At 39.4% G+C, this 17,353-nt stretch overlaps 1 protein-coding gene across 2 annotated transcripts in view; it reads left to right on the top strand.

Moving 5' to 3' along the window:
* Positions 1-12,475, top strand: part of KIF18A (kinesin family member 18A) — an 89,565-nt gene extending 77,090 nt beyond the window's left edge. The window contains exons 15-17 of one of the 2 annotated variants that reach the window (XM_029059097.2): positions 2,625-2,732; positions 6,972-7,078; positions 11,651-12,475. In XM_029059097.2, coding sequence (XP_028914930.1) covers positions 2,625-2,732; positions 6,972-7,078; positions 11,651-11,796 — 361 coding nt within the window. In that variant the 3' untranslated portion in view covers positions 11,797-12,475. Of the gene's footprint in view, positions 1-2,624; positions 2,733-6,971; positions 7,079-10,828; positions 11,035-11,650 lie in introns of those variants that run through there. The other variant, XM_039911457.1, reaches the window with a different exon arrangement.
* The last annotated feature ends 4,878 nt before the right edge of the window (positions 12,476-17,353 follow it).

The following is a 17,353-nucleotide window of genomic DNA, read 5'->3' as shown; positions in this document are numbered from 1 at the left end:
TGGCAAGATAGTTGAGATCGGGGCATAGTGAATAAGCTGATGCTAGAGGAGTGAAGTGTGCGGGCTGGGCTGTGGTAGGAAATCAGTAAGGTAAGGGAGGAGGGAGCAAGCTGATTGAGTGTTATAAAAGCTGGTGGTAGGAAATCTCTGTTTGATGTGGAGTTGGATGGGCAACATGTGGAGGTTCTTGAGTCGGGAGTCGTGGACTGAATGTTTAAAAAAAAAAAATTCGAGCAGCAGAGTGAAGTATAGAATGGAGTGAGGAGATATGGGAGGCAGGAAGGTCAGCAAAGAGGCTGATGCATTAGTCAAGTGGAATATGATAAGGGCTTGGATGACCAAGATAGTTTGGATAGAGGAACGGGTGGATTTCAGAGATGTGACAGCTGAACCAACAAGATTTGACGCGACAGATTGAATAAGTTGGTTGAGTGAGATGAATTGAGTTTAATGCCTAGAATATGGGCTTGTGAGATAGGGAAGATGATGTGATTGTCTACAGTGTTCGGAAAGACCCAGGGAGGACAGGGTTGGAGTGGGAAGATGATGAGTTCTGTTTTGGATTTGTTTAGTTTAAACTATCAGTGGGACATCCAGGTAGAGATGTCCTGAATGCTGGAGGCATGTTGTGGGCAGGGAATCTGTCTTTTTATTCTTATATTGTACTCTCCCAAGCACTTAGTACAGTGCTCTTAATAAGTGCTCAAAAATATGATTGAATGAGTCAATGAGGAAACGTGACTACAGAGAAGGAGAGAGGTTAGAACTGGAGAGGGAAATTTGGTAATTATCTGCGTAAAGATGGTAGTTTAAGCCGTGGAAGTGAATGAGTTCTCCAAGGGACTGGGTGTAGATGGAGAATAGAAGGGGACCCAGAACTGAGACTTGAGGGACTCCTGCAGTAAAGGAGTGGGGGGCAGTGGAGGAGCCCACTAAAGAGACCGAGAAGGAATGTATAGAGAAATAGGCAGAGAACCAATAATACTAACTGTAGTATTTGTTAAGCACTTACTATATGCCAAACAATTTACTAAGCACGGGGGGAATACAGGATAATCAGGTCCCACAAGGGGCTCACATTCTCAGTAGAAGAGAGCATAGGCATTGAATCCCCATTTTGCAGATGAGGGAATGGAGACACAGGGAAGTGAAGTGACTTGTGCAAGTTCACACAGCAGGCAAGTGTCAGAGCTGGGATTAGAACGCATGTCCTCTGGCTCTCAGACCCGTGCTCTTTCCACTAGGCCATGCTGCTTTTGTCCATGTCAGTGAAGCCAAGACTGGATAATGTTTCAAGGAGAAGGGGTAGTCCACAGTGTCGGAGGAAGCCAAGAAGTCCCGGAGGTTTGGGTTGGAGTAGAGGCTGTCTAGTTTGGCAAGAAAGAGTTAATTGGTGACCTTAGAGAGAGCAGTTTTCATGGAGTGAAGGGAGTGGAAACCAGATTGAGGGGATCAAGGAGAGAATTTGGAGGAGAAGAAGTGGAGACTGGGTGCAGACAACCTCTCAAGTTGGGAGTTGGGAAGCAGTATGGCCTAGGGAATAAATCACAGGTCTGGGAGCCAGAGGATCCAGGTTCTAATCATGGCTCCACCACATGGCTGCTCTGTGACCTTAGGCAAGGCATTTAACATCTCCTTGACTCAGTTTCCTCAACTGCATAATGAGGATTCAATACCTGGTCTCCTTCCTATTTATGCTGTGAACCTATTTATATCTGGCCTAATGAACTTGTATCTGCTCAGTGCTTAGAACAATGTTTGACAAATACCATTTTAAAAAAAGGAGTTTGAAGAGGAATAGTAGGAGGGAAATGGAGTGTTAAGTGGAGGAAACGGTGGGGTCAAGGGAGAGGTTTTTTTAGTACAAGGGATATATGAGTGTTTTTGAAAGCAGTGGGGAAGGAGCTTTAGGGAAGTGAATGGTAGAAGATAGTGGTCAGGGAGGAAAAAAGGGAGGAGGTGAGTGTTTTAATAAGGTATGAAGGAGTTGGGTCAGGGGTGCAGGTGGAGGGGATAGATTTTGAGAGGATTTTGAAAAGTAGATCTTGGGCATTTTAAATGGGTGGTTCCTCATATTTCATTGCATCACATGTATCCAGTGTTTTACATGTACACACATATTCAGTCTTTTCTTGCTTCGGGAATTATGGGAGATTTTATGTCAGCAGCTGTTTCTTCTTAGGGATTGCTGATTCTGTACTTTTAAAATTTAGATAAAATTTCATACCATAAACCACCCAAACCCGGTTGTCAGAAAAAGGCAAGAGGTAGGAAAATCCAGGGAGTCACAAGTGCAAAGCAAGTGAGAGGGAAGAAATGTGACCAGAGAGAGCCCAAATTGATGGTTAGAGAGACAAGGAGGGTGTGTCCAGTGAACACAGAAGGGCAGTTCCTGGCAGGAAGAAAGCCAGAGAAAGGCAGAGGCAGAAAGCAGTGTCACTAAAGGGACATGCAGTCCCGAAGGACAGCTGGACGAAAAATCTCCAGTTTCTCAGCAAGGTCTTTGTTTCTATATTAATGATACAGAAGCTGTTTAAAAATTATAGGTTGGTTTACACTTTTCTCTTTTTTAATACTCATGTTCAATATCCCATTTTCTCTCACTTTTCCTCTTAAATCTGAAGGCTTGGCATTCCTCCTTCGTTTAGTAGAAATCCTCTACCAGAAACGGATGAAGTGCCATCTTACATGGCGATGACTTCAGCTGCTCAGAGAAAACGGAAATTAATGAGGTATGCTTAAACATTTCCATCATTTGAAATGTTCCTATTTTTAATTGAACAAGAAAATACACCCAGTTTTTTTATCACGTGGGGATTACAATCCTGCTAAACCGAGCCTTAAGGACAATGTGTGTTCTCACGCAGTGTCCACCACCACCACATTCTAGCCGAAATGTATAGTTAAAACACGTGTTACAGCAGAATGTATTGTACTCTCTTTGCCATGCATCCCAATCTCTTTGTCTTGGCCATCTCTTAATTTGCACTGCAGTCTTTCTAGGTTTATTGATGTGTACTTCAAGTATATTAGGTATATTCTGTAAACAGTCAATGAAAGCTCTCCTCATTGCTGGTGAAAGCCATTTATGTGAATTAATGTTCACTCTGAAAAATCAGTCAGCAGGGAAATAGGTGGCTTATTCCAGGGAGATTGCATGCAGCGTTCCCCTTTAGATGTGCTCAGTGTGGTCAGGGAAATTGTCTACTAACTCGGTTGTATTATATTCCCCCAAACACTACGATGTTCAGCATATAGTAAGTGTTCCGTAAATGCCATTCTTTGATTGATTGATTCCTAGATAGGATATTTGCGCCCCAAGAAATCCTCAAGCCTGGAGCAAATAAATACTCAAAAATAGTGTACCAAAAACCAGTCAATGAGGATATGGCTAAAAAGCTTATCTAAATTGACTACAGAAGCAGTTGATTTTTTCCAGCCCTGACCCCTCTGCTTCATGTGCCACAGCTGCTGTGACTATCAGGCCATTTCATATGTCTAGATCATAGAAAGAGACTTTAATTATTGTTATTTTATTGCAATTGGGAAACTTCTTAGCTCTATTTTCTTGTCAAGGTGGTCCAGCATTAGAACAATTATGTGGTTATATAGACAGTTTTGTCAAACCACCTAGCTTTTATTTGGTGACATGGAATTCTGGTTCCCCCCTTAATGAAGACTAGCAAATTCCTCATCATTAAATGGATTTATTTCATGGTCTCTGGGGTTATTCGTTGGGGAAGAAATATAACACTATCTCTCCCACTAGATCTTAAGATTGTCAAAGGCAGGGATCATATCCAACAACTGTATTGTACTCTCCCTGTATTTACTGTGTTCTGCATAATGTAATCATTCAATAAATACCATAAACACCATTGATCAGTCAATCATTGGCATTTATTGATCACTTTCTAAGTGCAGACCACTGTATTAAGCTCTTGGGAGAGTACAATACAACAGAGCTGGTAGACACATTCCCTGCCCACAAAGAGCTTAAAGTCTGAAGGGTAATCAATCAATTAATGTTCGATTAATTGATTAATTCATTCAATTCTCCTATGACAACTCCCTCACAGAAACAATCCCAGATTTACATGACCTCTGTCAGTTTATGGTTCTTGGCCATTATTGTCCTTTTGTTTGTAACTCCTGACAGATGTATTTTTTTTCCCGGCTGTGAACTGCCAGATATATATGAATTTTTATTGGTAGTGGGAAAGAGGGGAGACAATTTATGGACTTACTGCCTCCTCCCATCATGTATAGCTTCTACTCTTTCAATTCTCCCCATCAAATTTTATAATCCGTGGCATCATCTCACCTCATTTAAGTGCTGAGCTGAAAGAGAGAAAATCAGTTCTATGGATAAGATGTCTCTAGTCCAGCTCTTAATACTATCTGTATCTGTGTAAATCTTATGTGTAGAATTATTATGTTCTCTTACCTATTTGCATATTCCTGTTCTTTCCCCTGTTCCTCCCAGTGAAGCCAGTCTTTTACCAAGTCTTAATAAACACTCAGTAACTACTGTTATTGATGGTGATAAGGCATTAAAGTACTTTTGTCACTTATTTAACAAGTTAAGGAATCCTAGAAATTCAACAGATTGTTTAAAGTACATTGTGGCATTTCCAAGATAACATTATAGCCTTTTGCACCCCCAAAATTATGAGGTTTCCATTTTCTACCTTCAAGTAAAAACGCTCAGCTTCTTCTTTTGCAACCTAATCACTAATAAGGTTTGAAACCCTTCACTAGTAGACAATCTGTTCCATTTTTTTTTTAAACTCAGGTCAGCCTGAGGTGCATAGTTAATAAAAAAAAATATAAGATCATAATTGTCAAGGGTAGTTGTGTTTTTGGTGTTGAAATTACAGTAGCTCTCTGATGTGCTCTCGCTTGCATGGGGGATGTGGGTGAAGTTCTGAGCTTCCACAATAACAATAACTATTTGCGCACCATGGAATAACCCAAAAAAATTAGTTGATTTCTCACAGCATATGAATTACTTCTTTTAAGTTCCCTCTGGAACCAGTAATTAGATCCTGTCATTAACTAAGGTTAAGAGAGATTAATGCTAGAAATGTACATAATTACTTTCTTTGATCCTCCTTTTCCTTAATTAAGTCTATACAAGTGTGGTGGTAATAAACCATGGTATTTTCCACTTATCCACTAAAGTTATATGTTCTTATATGAGTGCATCCATATAGTTTATGAATTTGAAGAATTGTGTGGGAGCGAGCAGTCCCTCATAAGTTTAGTAAGTAGTTTTCTGTTAAGACGTAAAAAAAAAGTAATAGGTTGCTGGACTCATAGAGATTATATCCCTTTACCACGCAGTTTGGGATGATAGATTTTTATTTCTTGAATTCAAAATAACATAGTCATGTAGACATTTTTTAAGAAGACTACTCAGGAATAATCAAGACTAAAGAATCTGTGGAGCTATTTATATTTATCAAGGTACTTGAGGATTATAATCTTTTTGTAAAAATCCAAAAAAGTAGCTTTAATTCTTGTTTATCTTCAGCATTCTAAAATAATATTTTAATGGAAATTATGACAACTTTCCTAAACTCCATTCTTATTCCCTCCACTTTCAGTGCCTTATTAAAAGTACATCTACTCCAAAAGGCCTTCCCCAACTGAGCCCTTATTTCCTATTCTTTCACTCCCTTTTGCATCACCCTTGCACCCTTTATTCACCCCAACCTCAGCCCCAGTATTTACGTACCGATTCCTAATTTATTTACTTATATTACTGTCTCCCTATCTAGACAGTTAACTCGTTGTGGGCAGGGAATGTGTCTATCAGTGAGTCGTATTTATTGAGTGCTTATTATGTGCAGAACACTGTACTAAGTGCTGTACTCTCCCAAGTTCTTAGTACAGTGTTCTGCCCACCATAAACCCTTAATGAATGCAAATGATTGATTGATAGATTTGTTGATATTCTCAGTCCAAGATACAATAAAAATATAAGATGTTAGGTGGACTAGAGATTAATGGGTTGCAATTTGAGGGAAAGGAAAAACAACTTTCCAGTTCCTCTCTTCTGTTTTCAGCCATTAATTTAGTTAATTAGTTTTTTCCACTCCAATTTTTTCCACTCCAATTTCTAAATATTAGATCTTTTCCAAAAGTCTTAATCTCAGTTTAACTCCCAAGGTAAGGGAGATTCCTGATAACCAAACAGTGGTTTATTTTTATCCATTGTTCACTGGATTTTTTAGCTAAATGTCAGAGTGTAGGGTGACATTTAAATTCAAGTTAAACATCGATACACTTAGAGTATAATCTAACCTGAACACATTAAATGTGAATTTGGAGCACAGCCTCATTTTTAACATTCATTTAGGCCACATTTTAAGGATCTGGTCAAATAGCAATAAGGGATATTGGACTCATGATTATTGGTACCTGAGAGTAGACGAGAGATCGTTTTCTTTCTGTTTTCCTCAAATTTCCTATAGCTCCCCACAAATCTTCATAAATTGGGGTACTTCATCCATTCATTTATTTGATAGTATTTATTGTTTGCTTACTGTGTGCAAAGCACTCTACTAAGCACTTGAGAGGGTACATACAGCTAACTAGGGGCACGCCATGAGAACCTATATGCCTTCCAGTGACAATTTCCCACCATTGGGATTCCAGTTCTGATGCGTTTCTAGTAGCTGGCTAGATGCGGACTATGATTAGTTTCCCCACCCTGGGTGACGCTGTTTGTGTCCCATCCCAGATTATGTTAGGGGTTCATTTGTGCTGTTTATTCTATGGATTTCAACCCAGGCCATCTTGTGGAAGTACCTGCAATTTCAGTGCACCTAAATTTACACTGAATATTACACCATAATATATATACAATTAATTTAATTTCATCCTACATTTGAAAAGTGTTAAACTGAATAGACAGTTGAAAATATTTCAATAACAGCAGGATTTCCATATTGCTGTTTCTCAAGTTCTACATCAAGTGATGCATCAAAGAACGTGCAAGAATTCGGGTCTGCCAAGCGTATTCGTCAGGACGCCCCCAGTCGCAAGCCTCTTCAAGTAAATAAACTGACAGGTATGTTCAAACTCGGATTCCAGTACCAAATCTGGAGGGAAAAATAGAAGCTAAGGTACAACTCAGTTTCATGTTTTCTGTAGTGAGCCGAGGTTTTTCCGATTGTGGTGTACCCGTCATTTTGCTTGTATATTTGTTCAGGTAGAAAAAGATTCAAATAATTTCCAAATGGTAACCAACTGTATCTCTTAATATTGTCCATTAAAACACATCCTTCATTAGAATTTTTAAATTGCTTCCAGTCCTGTTTGCAGGCTTGTCAGACAAACTGTTCACACTTAAGGAATGTTATATAGTACAGGCTGAGAATATAAAATGGTGCAATATATGATTATCTAACTCTATATAGGTTTTGGTGATTATATTATTCAATAACATATTTCAGCTATTATTTGTATGCACCTCTCCCTTAAAAATTATATAATAGAACACAATAATTATACAAAGTAATGGCAGATTTTTGAAGTACTTCCAATTTTAGAGAAATTAACACCAAACTTGATTTTTCACTGTAGTACTTAATGAATTTTGTAGTAACATGGGGGCAATAACCAGACTTTTAACTCCCTCCTCAGGCCCCCTGTTCTTCCCCCTCCTCCATCCCTCACCCCCAACGATCTGGCCACCTACTTCATTAGGAAAATTAATGTCATCAGGTCTGAGCTCCCCGAAATCACCCCTCCCCCTTTTCCATCCCTCCTTCCTCTATTTTCCCATCCTTTCCAGCAGTATCTTCAGCAGAGAACTCCTCCCTCCTCTCAAGTGCCACCCCCTCCACATGGGGTGCTTCAGACCCCATTTCCTCTCACCTTATAAAAATCCTCACCCCTTCCCTCCTCGACTTCCATATTCAACTGCTCACTCTCCAATGGCTTCTTTCCCTCTACCTTCAAACGTGCCCACGTCTCCCCCATCCTAAAAAAACCCTTTCTTGACCCCACTGCCCCCTCCAGTTATCGCCCTATCCCCCTCCTATCCTTCTTTTCCAAACCCCTAGAGCGAGTCATTTACATTCTCTGCCTCGAATTCCTCAACTCAAACTCTCTCCTGGACCCCCTCCAGTCAGGCTTCTGTCCCCTCCATTCCACTGAAACTGCCCTCTCAAAGGTCACCAATGACCTCCTTCTTGCCAAATCCAGTGGCTCCTACTCTATCCTAATCCTCCTCAACCTCTCAGCTGCCTTTCAGTCTCCAATGGAGTCTCACAGACTCCATCCTCTCCTGGTTCTCCTCATCCCTCTGGCCATTCATACTCAGTCTCCTTCGCAGGCTCCTCTTCTCCCTCCCATCCCCTAACCATAGGGGTTCCTCAAGGGTCAATTCTTGGTCCCTTTCTGTTCTCCATCTAGACTCACTTCTTTGGTGAACTCATTCGCTCCCACAGCTTCAACTATCATCTCTAAGCAGATGACACCCAAATCTACATCTCCTCCCCTGTTCTCTCCCTCCAGGCTCTTATCTCCTCCTGCCTTCAGTACATCTCCACTTGGATGTCCGCCTGCCACCTAAAACTCAACATGACCAAGACTGAGCTCCTTATCTTCCCTCCCAGACCCTGTCCTCTCCCTAACTTTCCTGTCACTGTGGATGGCAGTACCATCCTTCCTGTCTCACAAACCCGCAACCTTGGTGTCATCCTTGACTCTGCTCTCTCATTCACCCCACACAACTAATTTTTCACCAAAACCTGCCGCTCTCACAATATCACCAAGATCTGCCCTTTCCTCTCCATCCAAACTGCTACCTTGCTAGTGCAGTCTCTCATCGTATCCTGACTAGATTACTGCATCAGCCTCCTCTCTGGTTTCCCTTCCTCCTCTCTCTACCCGCTTCAGTCTATACTTCACTCTGCTGCCCGGATTATCTTTCTACAAAAACCCTCTAGGCATGTCACCCCCCTCCTCAAAAATCTCCAATGGTTGCCTGTCAACCTTCACATGAAGCAAAAATTCCTCACTCTTGGCTTCAAAGCTCTCCATCACCTTGCTCGCTCCTACCTCACCTCCCTTCTCTCCTTCTACAGCCCAGCCCGCACACTTCGCTCCTCTGCCACTAACCTCCTTACTGTGCCTCGTTCTCGCCTGTCTCACCGTCAACCCCTGGACCACGTTCTACCTCTGGCCTGGAATGTATTCCCTCCTCACATCCTCTGAACTAACTCTCTTCCCCTCTTCAAAGCCCTACTGAGAGCTCACCTCCTCCAGGTGGCCTTCCCAGACTGAGCCCCCCTTTTTCTCTGCTCCTCCTCCCCTCCCCATCGCCCCTACTCCCTCTCTCTGCTCTACCCCTTGCCCTGCCCCACAGCACTTGTGTATATTTGTATATATTATTATTTTATTAATGATGTGTATATATAATTCTATTTATCTATTTTGTTGCTTTTGATGCCTACTTGTTTTGTTTTGTTGTCGTCTCCCCCCTTCTAGACTGTGAGCCCATTCTTGGGTAGAGATTGTCTCTGTTGCTGAATTGTACTTTCCAAGCGCCTAGTACAGTGCTCTGCACACAGTAAGTGCTCAATAAATACAATTGAATGAATGAATAGCAGTGATTTCTCCTACTAAAAGACAAACTGAATTTCTTGAGCACTTAATCAGAATAATAATAATAATAATAATGTTGGTATTTGTTAAGCGCTTACTATGTGCAGAGCACTGTTCTAAGCGCTGGGGTAAACACAGGGGAATCAGGTTGTCCCACGTGGGGCTCACAATCTTAATCCCCATTTTACAGATGAGGGAACTGAGGCACAGAGAAGTTAAGTGACTTGCCCACAGTCACACAGCTGACAAGTGGCGGAGCTGGGATTCGCCAGAACAATAGGCCACAAACCAACCTGATAAGTTTTAAAAGTTACAAAAATGACTATCATATAAATTTATCAAATGATTAAGTATAAGTGTGTTTTATTATAGAAAAGGATATTTAACATTAAGGAATAGTTCTGATATTCTCACTTTCAGTCTTGTATCTTTTTTCCCCATCTAAAATCAGAAAAAAAGGAAATTAAAGAAATGAAATTTTGTGGGCTCTTATCTTTAAACGTGAACATTAGAACTTATCAAAAATCATTTAAATTTTTAGTGTTCAGTTGAACAGAGTGCCTATGAAACTAAGTAAAAATCTCTTTAATATTTAAACTTCTATAGTTTACTGATTTTGTCTTTAAACAAAAATAAATGTGAGCAGTTTGGCAATGACTCTATCAAAACTTTCAATGCTCTATAGAAATGTTTATATTAGTTCTTGAAAGTCACTTTTTTCATCTTGAAAAATCCAAAACAACCCTATTTCCCTACTTGGGCAAGTTGATTTGGCCCGTCCCCAAAAATTCAGTATGAAAAAAGCCCATTTTAGCCCAGGCTTGGGAGTCAGAGGACATGAGTTCTAATCCCAGCTCTGCCATTTATCAGCTGTGTGACCTTGGGCAAGTCACTTAACTTCTCTGTGCCTATCTGTAAAATGGGGATTAAGACTGTGAGCCCCACGTAGGACAACCTGATGACCTTGTATTCATTCATTCAATCATATTTATGAGTGCTTGCTGTGTGCAGAGCACTGTATTAAATGCTTGAAAAGTTCGGTGTCAGAGACAATCCCTACCCAACAATGGGCGTATCTACCCCAGCACTTAGGACAGTGCTTGGCACATAGTAAGCGCTTAACAAATACCATCATTATCTCTATCCTTAGCCACCCACTAACCCCTTAGACGTTTCTTATCGCCTTTCCCCTGTCATTCATCCACAGCTACAAACAGATAAACTAAGGAAATGGAGAAAGGCAGCCAGCTCAGGAACTAAATTGTCTTCCTTTCCATCTACCTGCATCAGCACCCTTCAGGGTCAAAATATCTCTGCAAGGATGAAAAGCCTAGTTTTTCGTTTGTTATAATTAACTCATTAATTGACTTTAGACCAGGTTGTACTGGCTATTGAAGCAACTTCCCTCTGCTGAATGTGAGGTAGCTTTGCAAAGTGATTCTTTATTATAGTATAGTAATTATTACACCTGTGTTTGGGTGGGAAAAGTATACAAAACAGAAATACGGTGAAAAACATGAAATGATTTTGCCAGATATTTTAATTTGTGTTGATCTCATTCCCCTATCTCTTATGATATTTCCCTAAAATTGTAAACTATGATTTTTTTCCCCTCTTAACGGGAAGGAATAATAAAACTATCAGAAGTGTTATGCTTTAATTGCTTAAAAACAAATTATGATTATTCATCTCCATCTTCCCTTTATTAATTCCTTTGTAATGGAAATGAAACCGGTACACACCTATTGCAAGTTTGGTGTTAACATATACAAGAATTGTCATTCAGTGATTTTTACAGTTGAATTTTTTTTATTATTAGATTATTGTTTTTATTATTATGTATGCATTAGGTATTATTCTGTATGTTATTGTTTATTATATTATTAGATATTATTATTATTATTCTAGCTCCTTTTACCTAACCATAGGTGAGAATCCCTGAGCATTCCCATTAATTTCTAATTGAATGGATGATACAGTTTCCATTTCAGTGATGGTTAAAACAATTTTTTTCCTCTAATTTCTTCAGTTTTAAGGAGGAGGCAAGACCGAAGTCCAAGAGGGAATGGAAAACTTGGTCGAAGTATTTCAGAAGGAAACTTGGTGCTTGCTTCAAAATCGAGAACATCAAAATTTATTAAGCCTAATTTTTTAAAGTATGTTTCTAAGAAGTGAAATGTACCTTCATGTGCTCTTCCAAGGAAATGTATGGACAAACTCAAAGGATATCTCCCCATAGACTCTTCCCAAGACAACTTGTGCTGATGTTATCCTTCAAATGTCTTTGGGCAGAGAAGAAAATATTTCTTTTACATTTGATGTTACAGTAAATTTAAATGTCAACTGAAAGAGTGTATTGCAAGCTATTTTGTTTAAATTATTTTTTAAGGGAAAGCTTCAAGAAAGGGTACTCCTTTTTTTTGAAATGCACAAATATTCCATTTTAATCTAAGGATCGGTTTTCCACTGTTCATCACACTGGAGTGAATTCATATAAATTTCTTAGGAACCAACATTTTGAGCACTTTTTAAAGATGCTTTTAAAATGGAATTTTACCTTAAAATTGAATTCAAGACTTTCTGTTTAAATCTTAGTTAATGTGCTAAACCACTTGTAAATTATTTTCCTACAAATGTTTTAATGGCTGAATTTTCAACTTTAGATGACTGTCATAGCTCTAGTATCTCTCAAACTATAGAACCATCTAAAGAAAGTCTCTGTAAGTAGCCTCTTTTTCCCTAAATATTTTGAGACCTGTTGTAGATTTGGAATCCCAAAATGTTGTTGTAAATAGTTGTACGTCTGTGATTGTTGTACTTCTGTGATTGTTGTGAATAAAATAATTTCATTGTTCCTGGTTTTTTAGTATTTTAGAAATATAGATTTAAAAATTGTTTTGACTTGCTTGTTTACCAAGCAGCGTGGCTCAGTGGAAAGAGCATGGGCTTTGGAGTCAGAGGTCATGAGTTTGAATCCCAGCTCTGCCACTTGTCAGCTGTGTGACTGTGGGCAAGTCACTTAACTTCTCTGGGCCTCAGTTACCTCATCTGTAAAATGGGGGTTAAGATTGTGAGCCCCATGTGGGACAACCTGATTCCCCTGTGTCTCCCCCAGCGCTTAGAACAGTGCTCTGCACATAGTAAGCACTTAACAAATACCAACATTATTAGTCTGAATTGTTGATCCTTAATTGCAAATAGTTTGTTTTCTAGATGATATTCTATTTTATTTAATTTTACAGTTTTGTCTTCTTGTTTAGTTTCAGGTGGGTGCCATCTTAGTAATATCAGTAAAAATAATTTATAAGTCTTTAATGACAGTTGACAATAGCAAAATGTATGTTTTATTATAGCAGTTTATATTGGTGATCTTTGGGAAAATCACCACACCTAGGCATGGATCCATCTATTATATATTTTTTAAAATGTGTTTTTAGTTAAGACTCTGGTATCCCGAATGTCACTAGAAGATTTTTGCCAAGGCCAGTTAATGTGCTAAATGAAAAGATGTTACAGCGCAAATTTTATCTATCACCTATTGTTCACCAGCAAAGGAATTGAAGTCGCCAAATAGTCTAGAGCCGTTTCTGGCATTTCACCAGAACTTGCCAGATGGAACCACTGCAGCAGGCTTAAGAAATGGCTGCCAAAGATGACTTGCTTGGGAATAGATAGCAGAGTCCTGCCCAGAGGATTACCCCTTGTCAACACAATCCCCATGGTTACACCAGAGTTGCTTGATTGTACTAACATCAACTACTGAGACACCACAACATTTTCAACAATTTTATTATGTGCCAGTGTCAATAGGAAATATCTTCATTATTGAGCTTGATCTGCTTCTAATGCTGATCAAAATACTTATATCCTGCCTAGGCTATTCTCCCTGCCTCCTGTCTCTTCCCACTCCAGTCTATACTTCACTCTACTACCCGGATCATTTTTCTAAAAAAATATTCAGTCCACATGTCCCCACTCTCAAGAAACCCCAAGGAGTTGCCCATCCACCTTGTCATCAAACTGAAACTCCTCACTATTAGCTTTAAAGCTCTCAATCAACTCACCCCATCCTACCTTACCTCATTGATTTCCTACTACAGACCAATCCACACACTTTGTTCCTCTAATTCCAGCTTGCTCCCTGTGTCTGAACCTCATCTATCTCACCATCAACCCCTTTCCCACATCCTCCCTCTGACCTGGAATTCCCTCCCGCTCCATGTATGACAAACCAACACTCCCCACCTTCTCATTTGAGAAGCAGTGTGACCTAGTGGAAAGAATACAGGCCTGGGAGTCAGAAGGACCTGGCTTCTCATCCTGGTTCTGCCAGTTACCTGCTATGTGACCTTGGGTAGGTCACTTAAGTTCTCTGAGCCTCAGTTCCCTCATCTGAAAAATGGGGATTAAGACTGTCAGCCCTTTTTGGGATAGGGACTGATTATCTTGTATCTACCCCAGTACTTAGTACAGTGCCTGGAACCTAGTAAGTGCCTAAAAAATACCATTATTAATTCAAAGCCTTATTTAAATCACATCTCCTCCAAGAAGCCTTCCTGATTAAGCCTCTTTTCTCCTACACCCTCTCCCTTCTACATCACCTATGCACTTGGATCTGCACCTTTTAATTACATGATATTCACCCTACCTTCAGTCCCGCAGCACTTAGGTTCATACCTGTAATTTATTTATATCAATACCTGTGGTCCCTTCTAGACAGTAAGCTTGTGAGCAGGAGAAGCATCTACCAGTTCGGTTGTGTTGTATTCTCCCACTTAGTGTAGTGCTCTGCATTTAGTGTTCAATGAATGCAATTTATTAATTGACTGATTGATCTTGCTCAGCTGCTGTTGGTCTTCCATCTTTTGGGCCTGTGGCAACTTCAAAAATGCAGAAAGAGTTTCAAGGGTTCCAATTAGAATATTCTCATCTGTTACTAGTATGATTTTTTCAATACCCTCTTTGCCAAAATAGAGAATAATTGTCTTTTATGCCTGTAACTCCTTTAGGTTGCAATAGTTTTAAAGTGGAACTGAACCCCAAAAAATGGACTATGAAGCCAGAAAATGTTACTTATTCCCAAAGAGTTTAGGCAGGCCTATAGTAGTTCATCTCTTAGTACACAGTACTGGACATAGTATGCACTCAGTAAATACTACTGATTGATTATTATGCTAGGTTTCAAGAATAGGTGAGCATGGAGGCAGGGATTTTAGAGGGGATGGGAACTGGGAAGGGACAGGTTTCAGAAAAACTTTTTCACGCCATAGAAAACTCTCTGATCTTGTTAGAGACCCGGGATTGGCAAATCGAAATCCAGACTGGGAAGATAAGGGAGTGATAACCCACATCATCCTTATGCAGTTGGCTCTTGGTGGCCCAAGTACCAGTCAGTCAATCATTGGTATTTATTGAGTGCTTACTGTTTGCAGAACACTCTATTAAGCACTTGAGTACAATATTAACTGGGTTGGTAGACATGTTCCCTGCCCACAGGGAGCTTACTGTTTATAGGTAAAAGTTGCTATTCAAAGCACTTTTATTCAGAACTGAACTTTATCCCAAAGAGTCAATATGAAAGATTTAATATCAAACCTTGGGTTATATTTGAGGAGCAGGGATGGAGGCAAAGGTTGCAAAGGGAAGGACAGGAAGAAGAGAGTTGGATCTCTCTACATTCTAAGATAAAGCAACTCCAGCCCTCAATATTAACTTTATAGCTATAGATGGTTTTTCTCTCCACAAAATCCCTGAAAAACTAGCAAAACATGAGAGAAGAGAGTTGGTTTGGATGTGATAGTTCAGGAATTTTAAATCCATATACTTTGCTGAGTTTAATAAAATCCACTCAAAAGGCCCCCAATGAAAGCAGTGACTTTTCAATATGTAACACATTTCAGGAAATGATAGCTATTCAGTTAAACAGGACCTTCATAAAGTTAGAATCAGAGGAAAAGGAACCCTTTTTTTTGTTTTTCCTCTGATAGTGCTTCAGACTCATAACAAAACACTAAATAAAACACCTACCAAACTCAAATATTAATAGATGTTAAGTCGTGCAGGTCAGAATTTCAAAGAAAAAGTGAGGTTATTTAGTGATATGATTCACTTTCCAGAATTAATATCTCAAAGGAATTGTTCAGAAGTATAAACATACCTTGGGGTGGGTTTTTTTTGTCTTTAAAAGTTTAAATTTTCATAACCTTTGACTCCTGAATCAGCTAAGGTTACAGATACCACAGATTGATTAGTGCTCTTCTCAAATTATTACTAATGGTCCTATGAAGGATGTATGTATTCAAGCTGAGGATCATATCAAGTTGAAGCTTTATCTCATTAATGTTCGTTGGCTATAGTTATAAAATGCAAATTTAGCTCACTGTATTCTTCCTGATTACCTAAAAGGTCACAAATATATCAAAAATACTGTTCTTAGCACTTTTAGAAAGGTCTTCTGATGATTGATTATCACAGCAGTGAAAGTGTTTATGATTTTCACTGATTTAGATTGAAGGAGATACTTTGTTCTGTTTCAATGCACAATCTGGTAGCCCGAATTGCTTATTACTACCCAGAATCAGATGTGTAGAGCAAAACATTGTTTCTGGCCTCTGTAAATCTTGCAGCAAACACTGTTTTGAGATTCTAAATGTGCCACACACAAAAAAAAAATAGCATTGCACATCAATTCAAAATTAGAGGTGAGACATAAACAAATAACCGTTACATTTAGCACTCAGAATACGATAGTTGCCCTGAAAATGCATGAATGCCTTAAAAATTAAACATACTGTTGAAAAAATTTCATAAAGGTAGGGACAGAAGTATTGTGACCAACTACCATCATGAAAATCACTTCAATTTCCTGAGGTAGACTTGCCCTAAGCATAACTTTATGGATTCTTTTGAATTAAAATGCTTATAGTCAAATGAGATCATAAAATTAATTTTTGGCACCTATGGGATGTAGAATCAATCAGGGGTATTTATTGAGCACTTACTGTGAGCAGACCATTATACTAAGCACTTGGGAAAGTGCAATGCAATGGAGTTGGTAGGCATTCCCTGCCCAAAAGTCTAAAAGGCAAAACTATCATAAAAATAGACAACAGCTAGAGGAAATGGTAATGGCAGAGTATAAGGATGTATACATAAATGGTTTGGGGTTAAGGATGGGGTAATATCAAGTGCTTAGTGACAGTGGAAAGAGAACAGACTGGGGAGTCAGAGGTCATGGGTTCAAATCCAGACTCTGCCACTTGTCAGCTGTGTGACTTTGGGCAAGTCACTTAACTTCTCTGTGCCTCAGTTACCTCATCTGTAAAATGAGCATTAAGACCGTGAGCCCCACGTGGGACAACCTGATCTCCTTGTATGCTCCCCAGCACTTAGAGCAGTGCTTTGCACATAGTAAGTGCTTAACAAATGCCATTGTTATTATCCAAGTGCACAGATGATGCAGATGGGAGGGTGTGTCGCAGAAATGTCAGAAATGTCCTTTGGGGAAGATGTGTTTTTAGTAAGACTTTGAAAGTGGGGAAAGTAGTGGGCAGTCAGTCAATCATATTTATTGAGTGTTTGCTGTCTGCAGAGAACTGGACTAAGCACTTGGAAAAGTACAATATAACAAGATATACATTCCCAGGGAACATGTTCATTCATTCATTCAATAGTATTTATTGAGCGCTTACTATGTGCAGAGCACTGTACTAAGCGCTTGGAATGAACAAGT

Source organism: Ornithorhynchus anatinus, chromosome 3 (assembly GCF_004115215.2).
Source record: "Ornithorhynchus anatinus isolate Pmale09 chromosome 3, mOrnAna1.pri.v4, whole genome shotgun sequence".
Lineage (NCBI taxonomy): Eukaryota > Metazoa > Chordata > Mammalia > Monotremata > Ornithorhynchidae > Ornithorhynchus > Ornithorhynchus anatinus.
This window is presented reverse-complemented; position numbering and strand designations above follow the sequence as displayed.